The sequence below is a fragment of the Lissotriton vulgaris genome, chromosome 4_1 (genome assembly GCF_964263255.1).
Source record: "Lissotriton vulgaris chromosome 4_1, aLisVul1.2, whole genome shotgun sequence".
NCBI lineage: Eukaryota > Metazoa > Chordata > Amphibia > Caudata > Salamandridae > Lissotriton > Lissotriton vulgaris.
The window spans coordinates 588,796,074-588,813,273 of record NC_141691.1 but is presented as its reverse complement, the minus strand read 5'-3'; the positions used below and the strand labels follow the sequence as shown (position 1 = coordinate 588,813,273).

General features: G+C 43.3%; 1 protein-coding gene across 1 annotated transcript in view; it reads right to left on the bottom strand.

Moving 5' to 3' along the window:
* BMPER (BMP binding endothelial regulator) overlaps positions 1–17,200 on the bottom strand; it is a 477,629-nt gene that overhangs the window by 321,950 nt on the left and 138,479 nt on the right. The window contains exon 3 of the mRNA XM_086964813.1: positions 10,844–10,943. Within this exon, the coding sequence (XP_086820939.1) occupies positions 10,844–10,943 (100 nt within the window). The remainder of the gene's footprint in view (positions 1–10,843; positions 10,944–17,200) is intronic.

The following is a 17,200-nucleotide window of genomic DNA, read 5'->3' as shown; positions in this document are numbered from 1 at the left end:
GAGGTTCAGAAATGTCTGTGCTACCGTGTCATCATTATATATGTTTGCATTTTCGGCCCATGATACCGCTGATCGGGCTAGTTCTTGTTCATCCATAGAATTGAGTACATGGTACCCAACTCGATCTCGAAGCCGTTTATCAGTTTCCTGGAACTGATGCTCAGCAGAATTCGGATTCGTTAAGGCAGAGAAGAAAACTCTCTTGCTTTCTGGACGGATACCCTTCCTGAGATAAGTTCCCTTACCTACATATGCCATAGTGCTTGTAGTCGGTTCTGGTTCTTCAGATTCTTCTTCCTCCTCGGAGGGAGCCTTTTCTTTCTCTTTCTCGTGTACTGCTATCACTGCTTTCTTGATCTTTTTATACATGGCCTCTATGCAATTTTGTCTGTCATGTTTTCCATCAGCTATATTTTGACCCCACTTGTTCAATGCATCTAATTCACTCTGCTCTGTTCCGGGCCTGTCTCGTTCTCTTATTAGACAATTTATGAAAAATCGTAGTATCAGTGCTTGCATATTAACTTTCTGTTTCTCCAGGGCATCCTTAATACTGTCAGGGTCCTTTCCCGTTTGAACGAACTCATAAATTCTATCTAGGCGTTCCTTCATTCCTGCATAACATAACAAACTATCAGTAGCAGATCTTAACCGTAATGACGCTAATATCATTAAGTCGTCCTGTCCAGGTTCTGGATCATATCTACAAACTGACATATTTTCTTTTAGTGCATCAAGACGGGACGAATTAGAAGAACGGGGGGATCTGTACGTAAGAGGACTCTGCATACCTCTGAGATTTAATCTGTGAGTCGGTGGCGGGGTCTGGAGACCCGCGGTCGCACCTCCTGAAGCGGAAGCTTGGGCATTATCTCTGTGTGTAGTCAGTATCTGAATTTGTCTCTTAGTAGGATCTGATTGAAGTGGTTTCGGTAAATCAGTTTTAGGTGAGGGAAGTGGCGGAGCTGGCGGAACGGAACTAGTCTTTTTCGGTGTCGGCTGAGCGTGATCTTGGGGGCCAGTACCACCCCCGGCCCTGTCAGTAGGCAGGGCACGAACAGGCAGATTGGTGTAAGCTGGCGCTACATCTTCGAGATATGAATTTAGGAATATGTCTTTAGTAGTCTTATGCATTACTTTAGTTGGAACTAATGGTGACGGCAAATTTTCCGGTATTTCTGAAATGGCGTCAGGGGTACCATCGGCCAAAAGATACATGTTGTTCACTTTGCCATTTTGGATACGATCTATTTGTTCTACTTTTACTCGAATTCCCTCAGTAACTAATTCGTTTTCTTGGGCCTTTTCTGATTCTTTAAGCCTGTCTTCTCTACGGAGTGCTCTATCAGCACGCTTACGTGATTCCTTACGCCAAAATTCTATGGCGTCTTTCTGAGATTGTCTAGCTTTCTTTTTCCGTAATATTTCTTCTACCTTTATGATGCACTCGGCATCCCATGTTCCGTTAACTGGCCATCGGTATCTTTCCTCTAAGTGCTTGGTATAATCGGTCCATAACTCTAGATACAGGATGGCGTCTATGCCATGTTTATTATACATAAAATTACCTGGAGTGTCCCTAGGGGGGATTGGAATCTCTTCCTCTAACATCCCTTTCCTAGTTCCTATCTGCTTTAATTTGTTGAAAAACGGCATTGTGCCTACTTGATACTGAAATGCTTGATCCTTTATACTTAATTTCGCCTGTAACTATTTAAACAAAAAAAACACTATAATACACAAGAACAATCACATTCATACCACGACATTAATCACATGAAACATTTAAAGACATAGCTAACTTCCCCCTACTCTGAATGTACCGCTCAACGATACAGATACACTGCTGTAACAGTGCAGAAATTCGGAATACTTTATATACTGCTAAACAGTACAGATACACTGCCTAAAAACAGTGCAGACCGGACTTGCGTACCCAAACCCGTCTAGATACGACCCAGCAATGGTACTCACCGGGAAGCACGGAAAACAGAAGGCCTCGGAAAACTCGACTGGACTCGACTCGGAACTTCGGAAAACTTCGGAAAACTTCGGAAAACTTCGGAAAACTTCGGAAAACTGGTGGGCCTCTTCACACCTCGGACCTTGCTTCCTTCGGCTGGGCTCTGGTCGGGATCCTCCGCACTCCTCACCGCCTCGTCTGGGCACTGATCGCAGTCTTCGTCACCTCCGTGTGTCAGAGGGGAATGCAGGAAATCCTGCCAGTACACGTGTTGTCCGTCTAACTGATGGCAGGGGACACGGATTGCACCGCACCTTCCGGCGCGTGAGGTGGGGGAGGGGTCCCTATTCGGGCGCCAAAATGATGTAAATAATTAATTTACTCTCTTAATTTCTATGCAGGTAAGTACTTAATCAATAATAACTCAATCGAAATGAAGGAAAACAGAGTCCGTGGTGTAAGAGTTTCTAAGGGTTTTATTCCTCATAAAGGAATCAGGATATCATGTTCTGACCACCACACAGGGTGTCAGAAGGGATAGATGAGCGCGCCGACGTTTATTGACAATACATAGCTTATATACTTGATTTACATCATAATGTTCAATGTAAGAGGCGTAACAGCTGAGAGAAGACAAGATAACAGTATACACGTGGTGCTAGTACATCATCAAGAGGCGTAAACTAGGCGTAACTAGGCGTGTGTGCTAGAAACGTCACTGATAGGTGACGCAAGTGGGTGGCACCAAGGGGTGGTGCTAACAGAATGTTGCAATGTCAGCAGAAATCGGAAGCTTGGATGCGTGCGCAGCTGCATGACGTGTGATAGACGGGGTGCAGGGGACTTGACATTTACACTGACGGGAAGAGACAGAAGTCTGGCATGTCAGATCAACTTGTACTTCTATCATATCTGATATCTGGTGTTTAGGAACTAAGCTATCTGGGCAGAAAGGTCTCTAGAGCAGAAGCTATTCTATACTTGCTGTGAGTGCGTGTATAAGCGCCTGAGTGTCTGTATGAGAAGCGTGGGGGCACGGGGCCTTCCATGGAAGCATGGCAACAGAGGCTACGAATTACTTGCATAAAGACAGGTCGGCCCTTTAGCCCTGTAGCTGAGGAAGGATGTTTACTGAAGCTAGTAGGCTGGAATGTATCTTCGGGGAGGAAAACAGATAACTCGAAGGTTATAGTCAATCTTGGCAGGCAGCAGGCTGAGCTGAGCACGGAGGGCCGCGCTAGAAGTAAGTCAGAGTTCACGGGTACGGGGGCTGCTTGGGCAGGGGCCCTCGCAGTCAGAAGCCAGAGAAGAGGCTCGGTGGCAGAGATTCAGGGCCTACTTTCAGCCAGGCTGAAAAACGTAGGAGTATACTTCAAAAAGACGTTGGCATAGCATACTTAGGAACGGACCATCAAACCCATTCATGGTGGGTCTGAAAGAGGACAAGTTAACGTTGGACGCAAATGTATTTGCGTCTTCATAGCTGGTACAGGAGGGAAGTTACATGCACTTTTAACTCGTACATGGAGTCGGTGGGGTACTCGCTAGGGAACACAACATGACCATAAAATTTATATTACCTCACTTCCGCTGTTGTTTTTGTGATCGGTTCCAAAAGTGCTTCCCGTGGTTGGTTCCGTGCACGTTTGAAGCCTTTGTTTAGGAGGTGACTGGGGTAGCCTCTTTGTGTCAATTTGGCTGTTAGATCAGTTGATTGGCATTTGAAATCAACTAAGTTGCTGCAATTCCGGCGGATCCGTAAATATTGTCCGTACGGGAGATTCTCCCTTAACGGGCGAGGATGAAAGCTGGAGAACTGTAACAGATTATTCTTGGCTGTGGCTTTGTAATGAGTCTTGGTAGTTAAGGTTGTTCCACTCTTGGTGATAACCACATCAAGAAACACCACCTCCGTAGTACTCACTGTATGGGTGAATTTCAGGTATCTGTTAAGTGTATTTAGCCAGCTGAGGAAATCCGTTAGCCTTTCCATGCTGCCCTTCCAGATGAGCAGCACATCATCAATGTACCTTTTCCAGTATGTGATGTTTCTGCAGAACGGGTTGTTGATGGACAGTATGTTTTTAGCCTCGAAATCTGCAACATACAACATACAACCCCGCTATGCTGGGGGCAAATGTGCTGCCCATCGAGGTACCCGAGCATTGCAGAAAAAGACGCCCTTGGTAAGAGAAGAAGTTTTCTTTCAGTGCAATAGTGGCACATTCTGTTATAAATTCTCTGGGGGTGTTATATTCCCAGATGGTCGAGTGCAGGGCAGCCTTTAATACCGTTATAGTCTCGTCTTGCGGGATACTGGTATAAAGGCTCTCAATGTCTAAAGTGGCCAAAATGATGGTATCTGGCTCAAAAGTAATGGTCTGCAGGCTTTTTGTGTCCTTGAGGTATGTCGGTGTGTTTTGGACAATTGGTTTCAAGAACTGGTCGCAGAAGGTGGACAGGGGTTCTAGTATAGACCCGATTCCTGACACAATTGGGCGTCCAGGGGGGGGCAATTTGTTTTTGTGAGTCTTCGGGAGTGTGTAGAAGTAAGGAATGGTTTTCTTACTCATCAAAAGGAAGTCTGCTTCATTTTTAGAAATGTGGCCCCTTGATTCGGCTTCTTTGACCAGATCAGTAATGCGATTCTGGAGTTCAGGAGAAGGATCTGTGGTAAGTGGCAGGTAATTGTTGGTGTTACTTAGTAATTCTTCGCATACCCTCTCGTAGTCCGTCGTATTTTGGATTACGATGCCGCCGCCTTTATCGGCTGGTTTGATGGTGATAGCGTTATTGTTTTTTAGTTTATCAAGTGCCCGGTACTCCTCGGCACTGAAGTTGCCATAGTGGTGCGGTTCAGGGCTTGTTTCCAAATCCAGGAACACTGCTTGTTCGAAAGCTGTGATAGCAGCTGGTACAGTGTGCGGAGGGGGTACAAACGTTGATTTTGGTCTCAGGCCAGTATCTCCTTTCCGCATTTCTGCATTAGGATCCTCTTTCCCTTCAAAAAAGGCCTTCAGTTTTAGTTTGCGGAAAAAATCAGTGAGTTCGCAATGTAACTTAAATTTATCAGGACGAGCTGTAGGACCAAAGCCCAGTCCTTTCTCTAGTACTCGCTGTTCCGCGGGTGTAAGTTCAATATCCGACAAGTTGGTGATTAGACTTGCTGGTTGCTGGTCCCTGGTTGCGGTGTCTGGCTCCTCGTGCGGTTCCCGACAGCTTCGTCTGTTTGCCAGGAGACTTGGTTGGGGGTTCTCTTGTTCTTCCCTCTGCCTCTCCGGCCCCGTTCTAAAAAAGGCTGCTGGTATTGATTTTGGGGAGGTGGGTGATGCCACCCTGGGTTCCAACCCATCATAGGAAATTGTGGGTGTGGAAAGGGAAATGGTGGCGGCCCGTATCCGGCCTGTGGCGCCATTGCCCAACTTGGTGCTTGGTTGTGATTCTGGAATCTTTGATTGCCTCTATGGCCTCTATTGCCTCGTCTCCCTCCTCGTTTGTATGAGCCTGTGCTAGACCCACTGCTATTGGAGGAATTATCATCTGTTGCATCTGATTCACTCAAGCCCTTTGCTGGTGCTGTGTAATCAGGGTCAGCGTAAGGGTAGGTTTTGTTGAATTCAAATTTCTTAAGGTCTTTCTGAAATTTGGTTAATTTGGACTGCAATAGGTTATCTTTATATTCATTCATTTCACGATTGATCTCATCCAGTTTCTTTTTGTAGCCGGTCACAGTTGCTTTAAATTGTGATTCCGTCTCCTGTATTTCTATTAATAGGATGTCAGAGAGACGCAGGGCAGTCTTTATGATCAGAACGAGCCAATCACGTGTGCAATGCCACGCGATCATGGCCCAATCTTTCCTAAATTGCGCATCATCTAGAAAGATGCGGGGGGCATTAGTCACCAGGAGGCCTTTTGGTGCTGAGTTTGAAGTCAGGTATTGCTTCATTATCGTCCCATGTAAGATGGTGCGTATACGATCACGTTTCTGTTCCGTTAATTTCTCCCAATCTGAGGTGTGTGCTATGGCTTGTGAGATTGCCGGGTCTGCAAAGAGAGGGTTAATGTGCCTGTTGCAAACCACATTGTGTAACAGGAAGGTTACGGATTTGAATTTAATGTACATAGGTAAGTGGGTTAATGCTTTTGACACAGAGACCATTTTGTTGCTTGCAGTTCATGAGTTGAAATCTTTCTACTATGGCACAATGAGCTTTGAACTGGCATCAAGGAGCTGCATACAAACTGAAAAGCATGGGTTCTGAAACTTATTGTTTCCTATTTTTCAATCTGTCTTTATTCCGAGCACCGGAAACCACGTGCTCAAATTAAGCACTGGGGCAAAGCCTTTAACAAATACACATACTGTACAAAACTGAATAAGACGTGTTTTGTGTTTCCTGCTAGTAAAATGTTCCTGATGCAACCTCTTAGAAGTCAGGATTTATGAAGTCTGCATTTTATTTTTTACATTTGTAAAAGAGAAACTGTTTCAGGAACTTAAAATAGAATAGTGTGATATTTTTTAGTTTGCACTTGGCCATATACGAATGCTCTACTTATGGTTTGCTGCAGTCAGTATCTGTTCCTAAAAAAAAGGCTTTGTTTCTGTAGATGACATTCATCTGAGACCAGATATAATGGCTTTAGTTATAGAAAACTGTGTTCTAGAAAAAAACACAACCTATGCATTGAGTCTGCAGAGTCTGGTAGTTACATTTCTCAGAATATTTGTGAATCTATCACAGTGTATTGTGTTACATTGCAACTAATTGGGTATTGGACTTGTACACATGTGCATTATGCAACTGACGTCTTAGGTATCAGATAATTGTTTTCATGATCTTTTATTACATGTTATAGCCCTAAAACTATGAAATTATTATGAGGTGGTTTGTCAGGAAGGAAATGTGTTTGTTATCTTTTCCTCAGTGGTTATGAAGCGAATGCTTTACAAAATGAAGTAAATAAAGATTAAGACCGATGACACAAAGAGTTACAGTATAAGCATCGCACGCATGACAGGAGGGAGGGAAAGATAAGATCGAAGGCTACAAATATTGTTGACATTTGGCACTGTGGTTCATGTGAAATAACCCCAGTGCTACAGGTCCTGCCATGCTATTGCAGCTATTTCCTGACCAAAGTTTGGCTGCCACACCATTCATAATCTGTTTCTCTATGTTTGCACATTCCCTTCCTACACAAATGTGCATCAGGTTTCGTCTTATTTTCAGAAAGTGGAAAGCTCACAATTGGAAATGACCAATTAATTCATCTTGCTCTCTTGCCCAGGCAAGAATATTTCAATTGACGTTTCTTATTTTCTTCATACTTCTCTGGTAACACATTACATTTTTAATAGGGTAAACTAAAAAGCTGGCCAGTTTTCCCTCACTTGGCACAGGAACTGAAAAGTGATGTGCATATCCTTCATGCAGTTTGGCCTCTAGACAATTATCAAAATAGGGATTCTTAGTAAAATAGTGAAAACAAATCCCAGAAATCGAATTTTTCTCAGCTACTTTTGGTCTGATTTTTAGAGAACTTTAAGTACATTTTTTTAACAGGTGACATTAAGAAATATGCTGTGTGAGAAGCCAAAAACAGAAGAATCCATCTATTGAATATAGCCACAGCCACTGGAATTATGTGGCAGGAGAGGGGAAAATTATGCAACAGGGTTGAGTAAATTATGCGGCATGAAAAGGCGCATTATGTGGCATAATGTGGTACATTCTGTAATAGTATTTCTTCATTTATTATTACTTTTAAATGCGGTAACACTGTCTGGGCATTAGTTGAATTTTATTTACGCAATTTTAACACTCAAATTTAGCAATAAGCCATAAAAAGCTGACCATCTAAGTTTTGAAAAGGGCCTTCCATCATGCGTCAACACATGCTGCTGCATTTTTAGAAACTTTGGAACCATTTGAGGTTGAACCAAAAGGTGTTTCTGTTCAAATCTGCAGATTTTGAGGCAGTTGATGGATTATATGGCAAATGTGGTAAATTCATAATTATGTGTTAATTGCCACAGCTGCACAATCGTATAATTTCAGTAGCTCTGAATATAACTATGCACTTTGGGTGCGCAACACAGATTTTCAATTTAATGCTAAAAGCACAGCAACAAAGTGTCATAACACAGCAAGAGGTTTTAAGTTTTTGTCATGGCATGTCAAATTATTATTTCATAATCTCCAATGTGTGCTGTGGCTTTTAAAGTGTTTATAAAGTAGATTATTAAAGTGTTAGGTCTTTTTGCAAAGTCAACTCGATGCTGACAAAGTGACCACGGATCTTTTATGGTACTGCAATGTTATTAGGGTTCATACAAAGTACCTCCTTCACGTATGAGACAAATCACTGACCTTCACTTTTTTATCACGTTCCGGGAATGTTTCTGCTTCAAATGCATCGCCTGACTCACTGCCTTTCAATCCTGACTGAAGCCCTTATCGAAAGGCAGCCAACTTGATAACTGGATGTTGTACAGTTTGTTTCCCTCACTTACTCGTGTCCTTGCGCTCATCGGTCAAGGTTACTGATGTCCAGTATGTCATAAGACCGTGAAATCACCAGAAAAAAAGACGAACCTTGACTGACCTGCTCTGGTGTTCTGCAAATAATCCAAAAAGTGAGCAACTATTTACACGTTTTTTGGAGTGCACACTGGATAGAGTTATTGAACTAAATCCCTGAATTGTTCCATTGCACCAAGTCCAGTCCTTTTGAAAAACAAATCATACGCTTTACAATGAAGAAGACAGGGGTGTAACATTAACTTCTGATATAAAATGAGAGTGAGATACCTAACATTGGAACACGCCTGATGGAGACACTGATCAGTGTTCGGACATCTGCTATGCTCCTCTTCAAAAGGATTATGGGGACCCATAATGTTGCATCATGTTATTGATTGTGCATGATATTCAGGCTGGCTTGCAATCGCTAAAACGGCCATTTTTATGAGAACCCATCGCCTGTTGATTTTAGGGTCTCTGAAGACCTGTTCCGATTCCACAGAAAACTAAAAACGTAATTGTTTGAATGTCACTAAATTGGTCTTGCACCATACTTATTCTTCCTTTACCTCAACCACTTTCCTCTTCTTTGATGGTACCTGAGAATCATAGGCAAAATATAATCTCACAGAAATATGATGTCCTAAATATTTCCAGATTACCTGTCCATTGAAGTTAATTATGTAAACTCGGTTAATCTTTGCAAAGGGCCTTCAACTGTTTGTCATGTTGCTGCATTTTTAGTAACTTTTGAACTGTTTGAACTAGAAAAAAGTTTTACATTAAAATCTGCAGATTATGCAAATGTAGGGCTAGCTCTATTGGTCCAAATTTCCACTGCTTAAAGTACTTAAGTATCGTAAAACATCCCAGAATCAGCAGTAGTGGCTACACTGAACAACATACGTCCCTAGTTCGCACTATCCATTCTAAACTGAGGGGCAAAATACAGCAGTAGAGACAATACATAGTCACATCAAACGGCTCAATGAATCAAGAACATAAACCATAGTCTTTAAATAGCGGAGAAGGTTAGGAGTCTGAAACAACTGAACATTTGACTTCTCATCTCAAATACATAAGTAAATTCGAAGGTCAACCTGCATTGTTTTAAGGTCCATTTACGGATATGTCTCTCAAACACCACTTAGGTCTCACTCACTGAGCGTTAGAATCACACTTATTTGGGAGACAATCTCTTCTGGAATTCCTCAATGGACTCATAAACTTTAATTCAGTATTACACATGTAAATCTCTTCTGTCAAAATATCACTTTTGGGTGCTACCTAAAGGTCAGGGTGTTTCATTAGCATAACAGTAGCATTCACAACACATTTTAAAGTAGTTATGTGATGTGTGCTTTGAAGGGCTATAAAAAGTGCATCCGCTCAGCAGCCTCCCCAGTTGCTTCTCCATGTGACTGTACAAGGGTGCCAATGAACAGCCATTGACAAGGTGGTTGATCTAAAGGGGTCAAACATCATGTATATTTGACTATGCTTCCTGTGTAGATGCACTCATAAATGACATGCCCTCGGAATGTCTAGTATTACAGAAGCAGCACTATGATGCTAATGGCACTGAAATGCTGCAATCAAGACACTTGGGGGTGAAACCTGACACACTGTCCATTTTTGTGACGGGTTTTGGATTAATGTACATTCTACAATACAGATCATGATCCATTGGAAGCAGGCTTGAAATTCACTCCTCAGCTTACTAACCAACCTGAAGCCTGCCCAGTGTGATGCCATTCCTCTCTACAGAATGCATACTGGCACTCTCTCTATTTACTTCAGGGTTGCTTGAGTGTATACAGAGTTTATACAAAGCAAAGATTTGCACCGGTGCAAACAACTGAGCAAAGGCAATATGCGCCAATGTTGCTGCTTGTGACAAATAAATAAATAAAGAAGTAATCAAGTATTTCTTCTATCCAAGTCTGGACCAGAATATATAATTCTTTGCACCTAAAAGAAAACGTTTGTCAAGCAGGGTTTGCCCGATTTTTTAATCCATCTGTTGAGAACACAACTCTTTTCAAAGTAAAAGGAGGGGAAGCAGTTGAAGACACAAAAAAGTCAATTTCCACTAGTACATAAGTTGCACAAATGGTGCACTTCGATTTTCTAAATATTGACCATTCAGCAAAACCCCTTTCCTCCATTCCTAGGTGCATAGCAACAGAATGGTGCAAAATAGATTGAATCCATTTTTGAACCTGCACAAGATATTTGTGTGATGTAGTTCTGTGGAGTTTTGTCATGTATATATACTCTGCGTCAGCAGGGTTCTCCATAGATATTTTGGGAACAGCCTATAACAGCAGTACAAACAAGCAAAATGTACCTTTACAACGCTCACAGCAGGCTCCCCTCTGCTTCACTACCAATGCACAATCCTTCAAGATCACTGGACACCTCTCTCGTCTGCACGTCACTTCCTGATTCTACAAAATGAAGGAGGAGAGGAAATGTGCATTAGGTGTTGACACTTTGTAGACAAAAAGAATGCGGTCTTTGTCACCCGTATAATTTGATCACAAATTACTGTTCCCCAGTCTCTATTTAATGGTGATTTCCACCTAGCTTTAATTTCTGATACAAGTGATACTCTTTTTTGCAAAGATTAATAAAAACTCTTTCTACTTAAAAACCTATATGCACATTATACAGTTGATATTAGAATACAATGCAAGGGGGCTTTTGAATGAAGTATGACTCACTTTGCCAAGGATGAATCATATCACTAAAATTAATTGGAGCTAGATGGCGCAGAGTAAGATGAAATAATGAAATATGAGAGCCTGAGATTGTGTAGAACATTCTTCCAGGCTTTTACATGAAAAATAATTCATACTTTCAAAATGAGAATTGAACAACCTCATTAGGGATCGATTTAAGGTAATACATCTGCAACCAGAATCTTGTTCGAAGCATTCCTCATACAGAATTTCAGAGAAATGTAATGTTTTATACACATACATGTTTGTTGGCCCCGTTCATAGCAGTACATTTCTTCCTATTAGCAAGAGAGACGTCGTCTTGATAAATTAAGAACACACAACACGTTTCTACATTAAAAGTATACCGATTCCTCATCTAAGATCCAATATTAGACTTTTTTTCACTAATTAAGAGCAGTTCTAAACATGGCTTAAATATTTTAAAATGTGGAGATGGAATTAGTTCTTGTGGATGTATGCAGAATGCAGCTTGATTCAGACAGCAGTGTATTTTGGGGTCAGTCAATTAATGCTAACTCAGATGGAACAATCTGTTCAGAAAGCGCTTGCTTTTCCAGAACATGAGACTACATTTGTTGATGTTAAATATTCAGAATGAGCAAACAATGCCAGAAATCCCAGTTTCTGGGAAGACAAAAATATATATTAAGTAGGGTATTTTCTAAATGAAAGATAATAGCACTACAAAGTCCATAAAATTGGAATCAAACCACATGGCATATGATTAAAACGATATATATTAAACATATAATTTCCTAAGGAGTGTATGTCCTCGATAAAAGTAAAAAAAAAGTAAAAAGAGTTCTAATCACCGCTACCTGAGCCATAATACAGAGAGCGCCCGAGGCACAACGGGCATAGGCGCCCACTTTGTGCGCCACCTGGACACTTGGGTATTACAAAACGGGCCACAGACACTTGTGCGGACCCTTCTGTAATATAGATAGTGCTAGTGCACATGTAGTGCCAGCGCTATCATTAGAAGATGTTCCTTCATTTGCACAGGGATGTGGCCCAATGCAAATGAGGGAATCACTTTGCCTCTGCAATCATGCCCTGGTATGGATGCGGGCGCCGAAGCAAACAAGCCTTGAGGAGACGCACTGAAAGTCCGCCAGAAAAAGATGATACATTTTTAGTATGCCTCCTAAAGGCAGCCGTCTATGGACCCCACAGACATCCCCTTGCACGTGGGTGCAGTGACTCACTGCACCTGCCTACAAGGGGATCTCTTCCCCCTCTAGAAAGTGCAGGTCGGTGCCTCCTGCACTGTTAACCAAGGAGCGGCTTTAAAAGAGCAGAACGGCATTTCACTTGAATGCGCTGACCTCAGGGCAGCACAAGTTTGCAGTTGCCATGAGTGCAGCACATTCACCATAATAGGGTGCACTCTCCCTGTTGGTACACAATGTACTTGTTTTAGGATGCCCTGTGGTGTAAACAGAGAAAGTGCACCCTTATAATAATACAGCTACAGGTATTTCTCTTGTTCATGTCATCAATTCAAGGTCCTTAATACAAGTGAACTAGATAATTCTGACAACTGTTTGCGTAGAGATCGGTATTTAGTGTATTGCAAAGTTTACTGCACCTTGGCATTCACAGGTGCAATAAAGGCTGCACCCCTGCAATTTTCAACAATTACATGTCGACAAGTAAAATTATACATAAAACATAGACTGAAGACCATACACAGTAAATACCAGGATGTGCGGGTTTTGGTTGGAAAGCACCATTGACCACAGGTCAGGCCCCATTTTGAATGGCAAAACCTATGACTAGATGTAATTATAATGGACAAATTCTGAACCACGGGGTATTCAATTTCACCATATGCAATACTCTCATTCCCCTCTGTGTCACTCTTAATCAGGGCATATTTATATAAATGGAGATGGTAGAACTATAATTTTTTAAAGATAACCAGGCTTGGTGATATTTGCAGAGCACTGAGGTGCCCCCATCTGCCACCTTTTGGGCCTGACCACCAAATTTGAAGAAGCACCATCTGAAAATATACAGCAGTATATAAGGTCTTCTGCAGTAATGACTTTCAAGACAAGAAATTGGTGCAGTGCTGAGTTTCAGGATCAAAGATCAACTAGGCCATATGCATAGGATTTGCCACCACGTGGTCAAGCTTTTCAGGCTTAGGAAAATGAAAATAGTCCTTTTTTGAATGATTGCCTTTTTCAAGAGATACTTTCAGCAGAAAGAAGTGCATGGGCATGAAATGATATAGTTTTGACTTGATTAATGCCTCCAACACCAGCTTTTGATGAGCAATTTTGAGATTTGAGCAGACCTTGGACAGGGCATGGTGATTTGAACACCTCCTGCATGTGTGTTTCGAAGGTCAATTCAAATTCTAGACGGACGAACGATTCCAACCACTGGTTCAATGACGAACTGAAGGCATTAAAACTCTCAGTCCGCCACGCAGAACGAGCTTGGAGACGACAGTACAGTCCCATCCTCAAAACCAAGTACACTTCCCTCTTGCAGCAATATAAAAAGTCGATTCTGTCCACTAAAAAGGACTACTTTTCTTCTAAAATTCCAGTCGCGGAGAACAAACCTAGAGAAATCTTCGCTATCATTAATAAACTTGCTTACTCCGACAGAACCACTCTCAAACCCTCCCCCTCTCAACCTCTTTGCGACTCCCTGAATTCTTATTTTCTAGATAAAATTGCTACAATCAGAGCCAACATCCTCCCCCCCTCTTCCTCCTTCCTCAACCCGCCCTGCCCCCCTATAGAGGCTTGTCTCGACGCATTCCTTCTTTTAACAGAGGAATCATTTCTCTCCCTCCTCCCTCTAGTCAAAACTGGGTCCCCACTTGACTCATGCCCTGCCCATATTCTCTGTCACATTTTCACAAACTGCCCGCTACCCCCGCTTACCTTTCTTAACTGCTCCCTGTCCCAGGGTGTAGTCACTCCTGCTCTCAAAACCGCTACAATCCTCCCTATTCTAAAAAAACCTGGCGCGGACCTCTCTGTCCCCGCCAATTACCGCCCCATCTCCTTGCTCCCGTTCCTAGGGAAAGTCCTGGAGCGTCATGTTACCAGAGTACTCACCAACTACGTGGAAGAAAATCGAGTCTTGGCTCCCCGCCAAGCCGGATTTCGCCCAGCTCATTCCACCGAGTCAGTTGTGCTCTCAGTACTTGACAAACTTAGAGAGGGATTGGACACTAACATCCCCCAGGCCTTGGTACTACTCGACCTCTCTGCCGCCTTTGACACGGTGGACCATTCCATCTTACTCTCACGTGTCGGGGCGGCGGGGATCGGGGGCACCGCCCTGGTCTGGCTGTCCTCCTTTCTAAGTGATCGCACCCAAGCGGTCCGTCTGGGCGATTTCTTGGCTGAACCTCGGAAGGTGGTATGTGGGGTCCCCCAAGGTTCCTCTCTCTCCCCTCTACTAATCAACCTGTACATAGCTCCCTCATCTTTGCTCTTCAGCAAATGGAGGTCTCCGTATATAACTATGCGGACGACCTCCAGCTCATATTTTCTCTCTCTCACTCCCCTGACTCTAAATCTAATTTCCAATCTACAATGCTCTTCATCAGGGACTGGATGAACCACAACCACCTGAAACTAAACCCAGGTAAAACAGAGCTAGTTTTGACAGGTGGTTGCTCCAGTCCCTGGTCCCCCCTTTTCTGGCCTCCCTCCCTTGGGCCCCCCCCTCCACCCCCTTCTTCCTCTGTTAAAACCCTCGGTATAAAAATGAACGACCAACTCACTCTGCACTCTCAGGTGAGTTCGGTGGTTTCCTCCTCTTTTCTATCTCTTCGCACTATCCGCAAGGTCTCCCGCTTCTTCTCCTTCACGGCCCTAAAACTTATCGTTCTTTCCATGGTCGTCTCCCGCTTGGACTATGCCAACTCCCTTTACCATGGTATGCCGGCTTACAGTGTACGACGACTACAGCTGGTCCAGAACCAAGCTGCCCGTTTGGTCTTTAACCTCACTAAATCCCATCACGTCACTCCCCTCTTAAAATCCTTGCACTGGCTCCCCATTCGCGAACGCTCCCAATTCAAGGTGGGCTGCCTCACCTTTCAGGCCCAGCTAGGCTTATCTCCTGCTTTTATCTCTTCGGAGATCAAACCCTATGCCCCCTCCAGGGAACTTCGCTCCTCTTCTCAACACCTACTGACTGTTCCCCGCTTTCGCCGTAAAAAATAGGGAGGCTCTAAATTCTCTACCCTTGCCCCCATATTCTGGAATTCCCTTCCTGCCCAACTTAGAAGCTCTAACCAATACCCTCTTTTCAGAAAGGCTTTAAAAACCTTTCTATTCTCTAAAGCCTTCCCCCTATAATCGCTCACTAGTCCCCCACCTGCCATCCTCGCTTCTCTAGGACTTAGCATACTGTAGCGCCATGGAACCGTCAGGTGTACGCGCGCTTTATAAATAATTTAAAACTCAAACTCAAACTCAAAGGTCCTTTGATTATGAAAAATGCCACCTAAATTCCATACTTATTCTATTGGAGTTGCTGACTGTCCCATATGTAGCATAAGACTGAGCGGCAAATCAGTATTCAACATGCTAGCCAACAACAGAACATAGATTTTACCACTGCTGAGTCACAAGCAATCGATTTTCACTCAGCTATTGTCCAATAAAAAGCAGTCTGTCACTTTAGACACCTTATCTATAACTCGCAAAAGTTCACTTGGATCTAGGTATCATCATCGTAAATATGATTGGACATTATATAGTTGCATATTTTGACACAATAATCTCTTGCAAAGCAACAGTAGACATCATTTGATTCATTATATCAGAGCCACGAAACTAAAAAGAAGATACCTCACCACTTTACAGCCACCCCAAACTGAGCAATGGGCCCCAATGCACCAAGCAGATTGGAGTAAATGGCAAAGTCCCTAGGCACACACATTCATATGCTCTAAGCAACACAATCTCACCAGCCATTTTCCAATATTATCCATAACTGAATAATATATATTTGTCTTTTCTAACCTTACCTGCAAATATCAAACATGACTTATTTGTCAACAATATGAAACACAATCAAAACAAGCATTGGAAATGCAATAGGTCTCGCAGCATTAGAGTTAGTGCTTTTAGAATTGTTTATGGGTTTTTTTGTAAATCTTTAGCATTTTTGTTTCCTGTAGCCAATGCTAAAGAATTAAAAAAAAAGCCATAAACATTTCTAAAAGCTCTAACTCAAATGCTCCGAGACCTATTGCACTGTGTGAGGGTGAGGGGTTGAGGGTGAGTGAGGGTGAGGGTGGGTGAGGGTGAGTGAGGGGTTGAGGGTGAGTGAGGGTGAGGGGTTGAGGGTGAGTGAGAGTGAGGGTGAGTGAGGGTGAGTGAGGGTGAGGGTGAGTGAGGGTGAGTGAGGGTGAGGGTGAGTGAGGGTGAGTGAGGGTGAGTGAGGGTGAGTGAGGGTGAGGGTGAGTGAGGGTGAGGGGTTGATGTTGAGGGGTTGAGGGTGAGTGAGGGTGAGTGAGGGGTTGAGGGTGAGTGAGGGTGAGGGTGAGTTAGGGTGAGGGTGAGTTAGGGTGAGGGTGAGTGAGGGTGAGGGTGAGGGGTTGAGGGTGAGTGAGGATGAGTGAGAGTGAGGGTGATTGAGGGGTTGAGGGTGAGTGAGGGTGAGTGAGGGTGAGTGAGAGTGAGGGTGAGGGGTTGAGGGTGAGTGAGGGTGAGTGAGGGGTTGAGGGTGAGGGGTTGAGGGTGAGTGAGAGTGAGTGAGGGTGAGGGGTTGAGGGTGAGTGAGGGTGAGGGGGAGTGAGGAGTGAGAGTGAGGGTGAGTGAGGGGTTGAGGGTACAATGGCTGGCATAAATTTGTACAGGCCTAATGTAAGGAAGTTGAAAACCGTCAGGCAGCCTAGAGTGATTGGTTCGCACACTGCACTCCTCAGTACAAAGTAATAATGTCCCTGGGCCTCTCTCGAGAAGGGAGGGTGT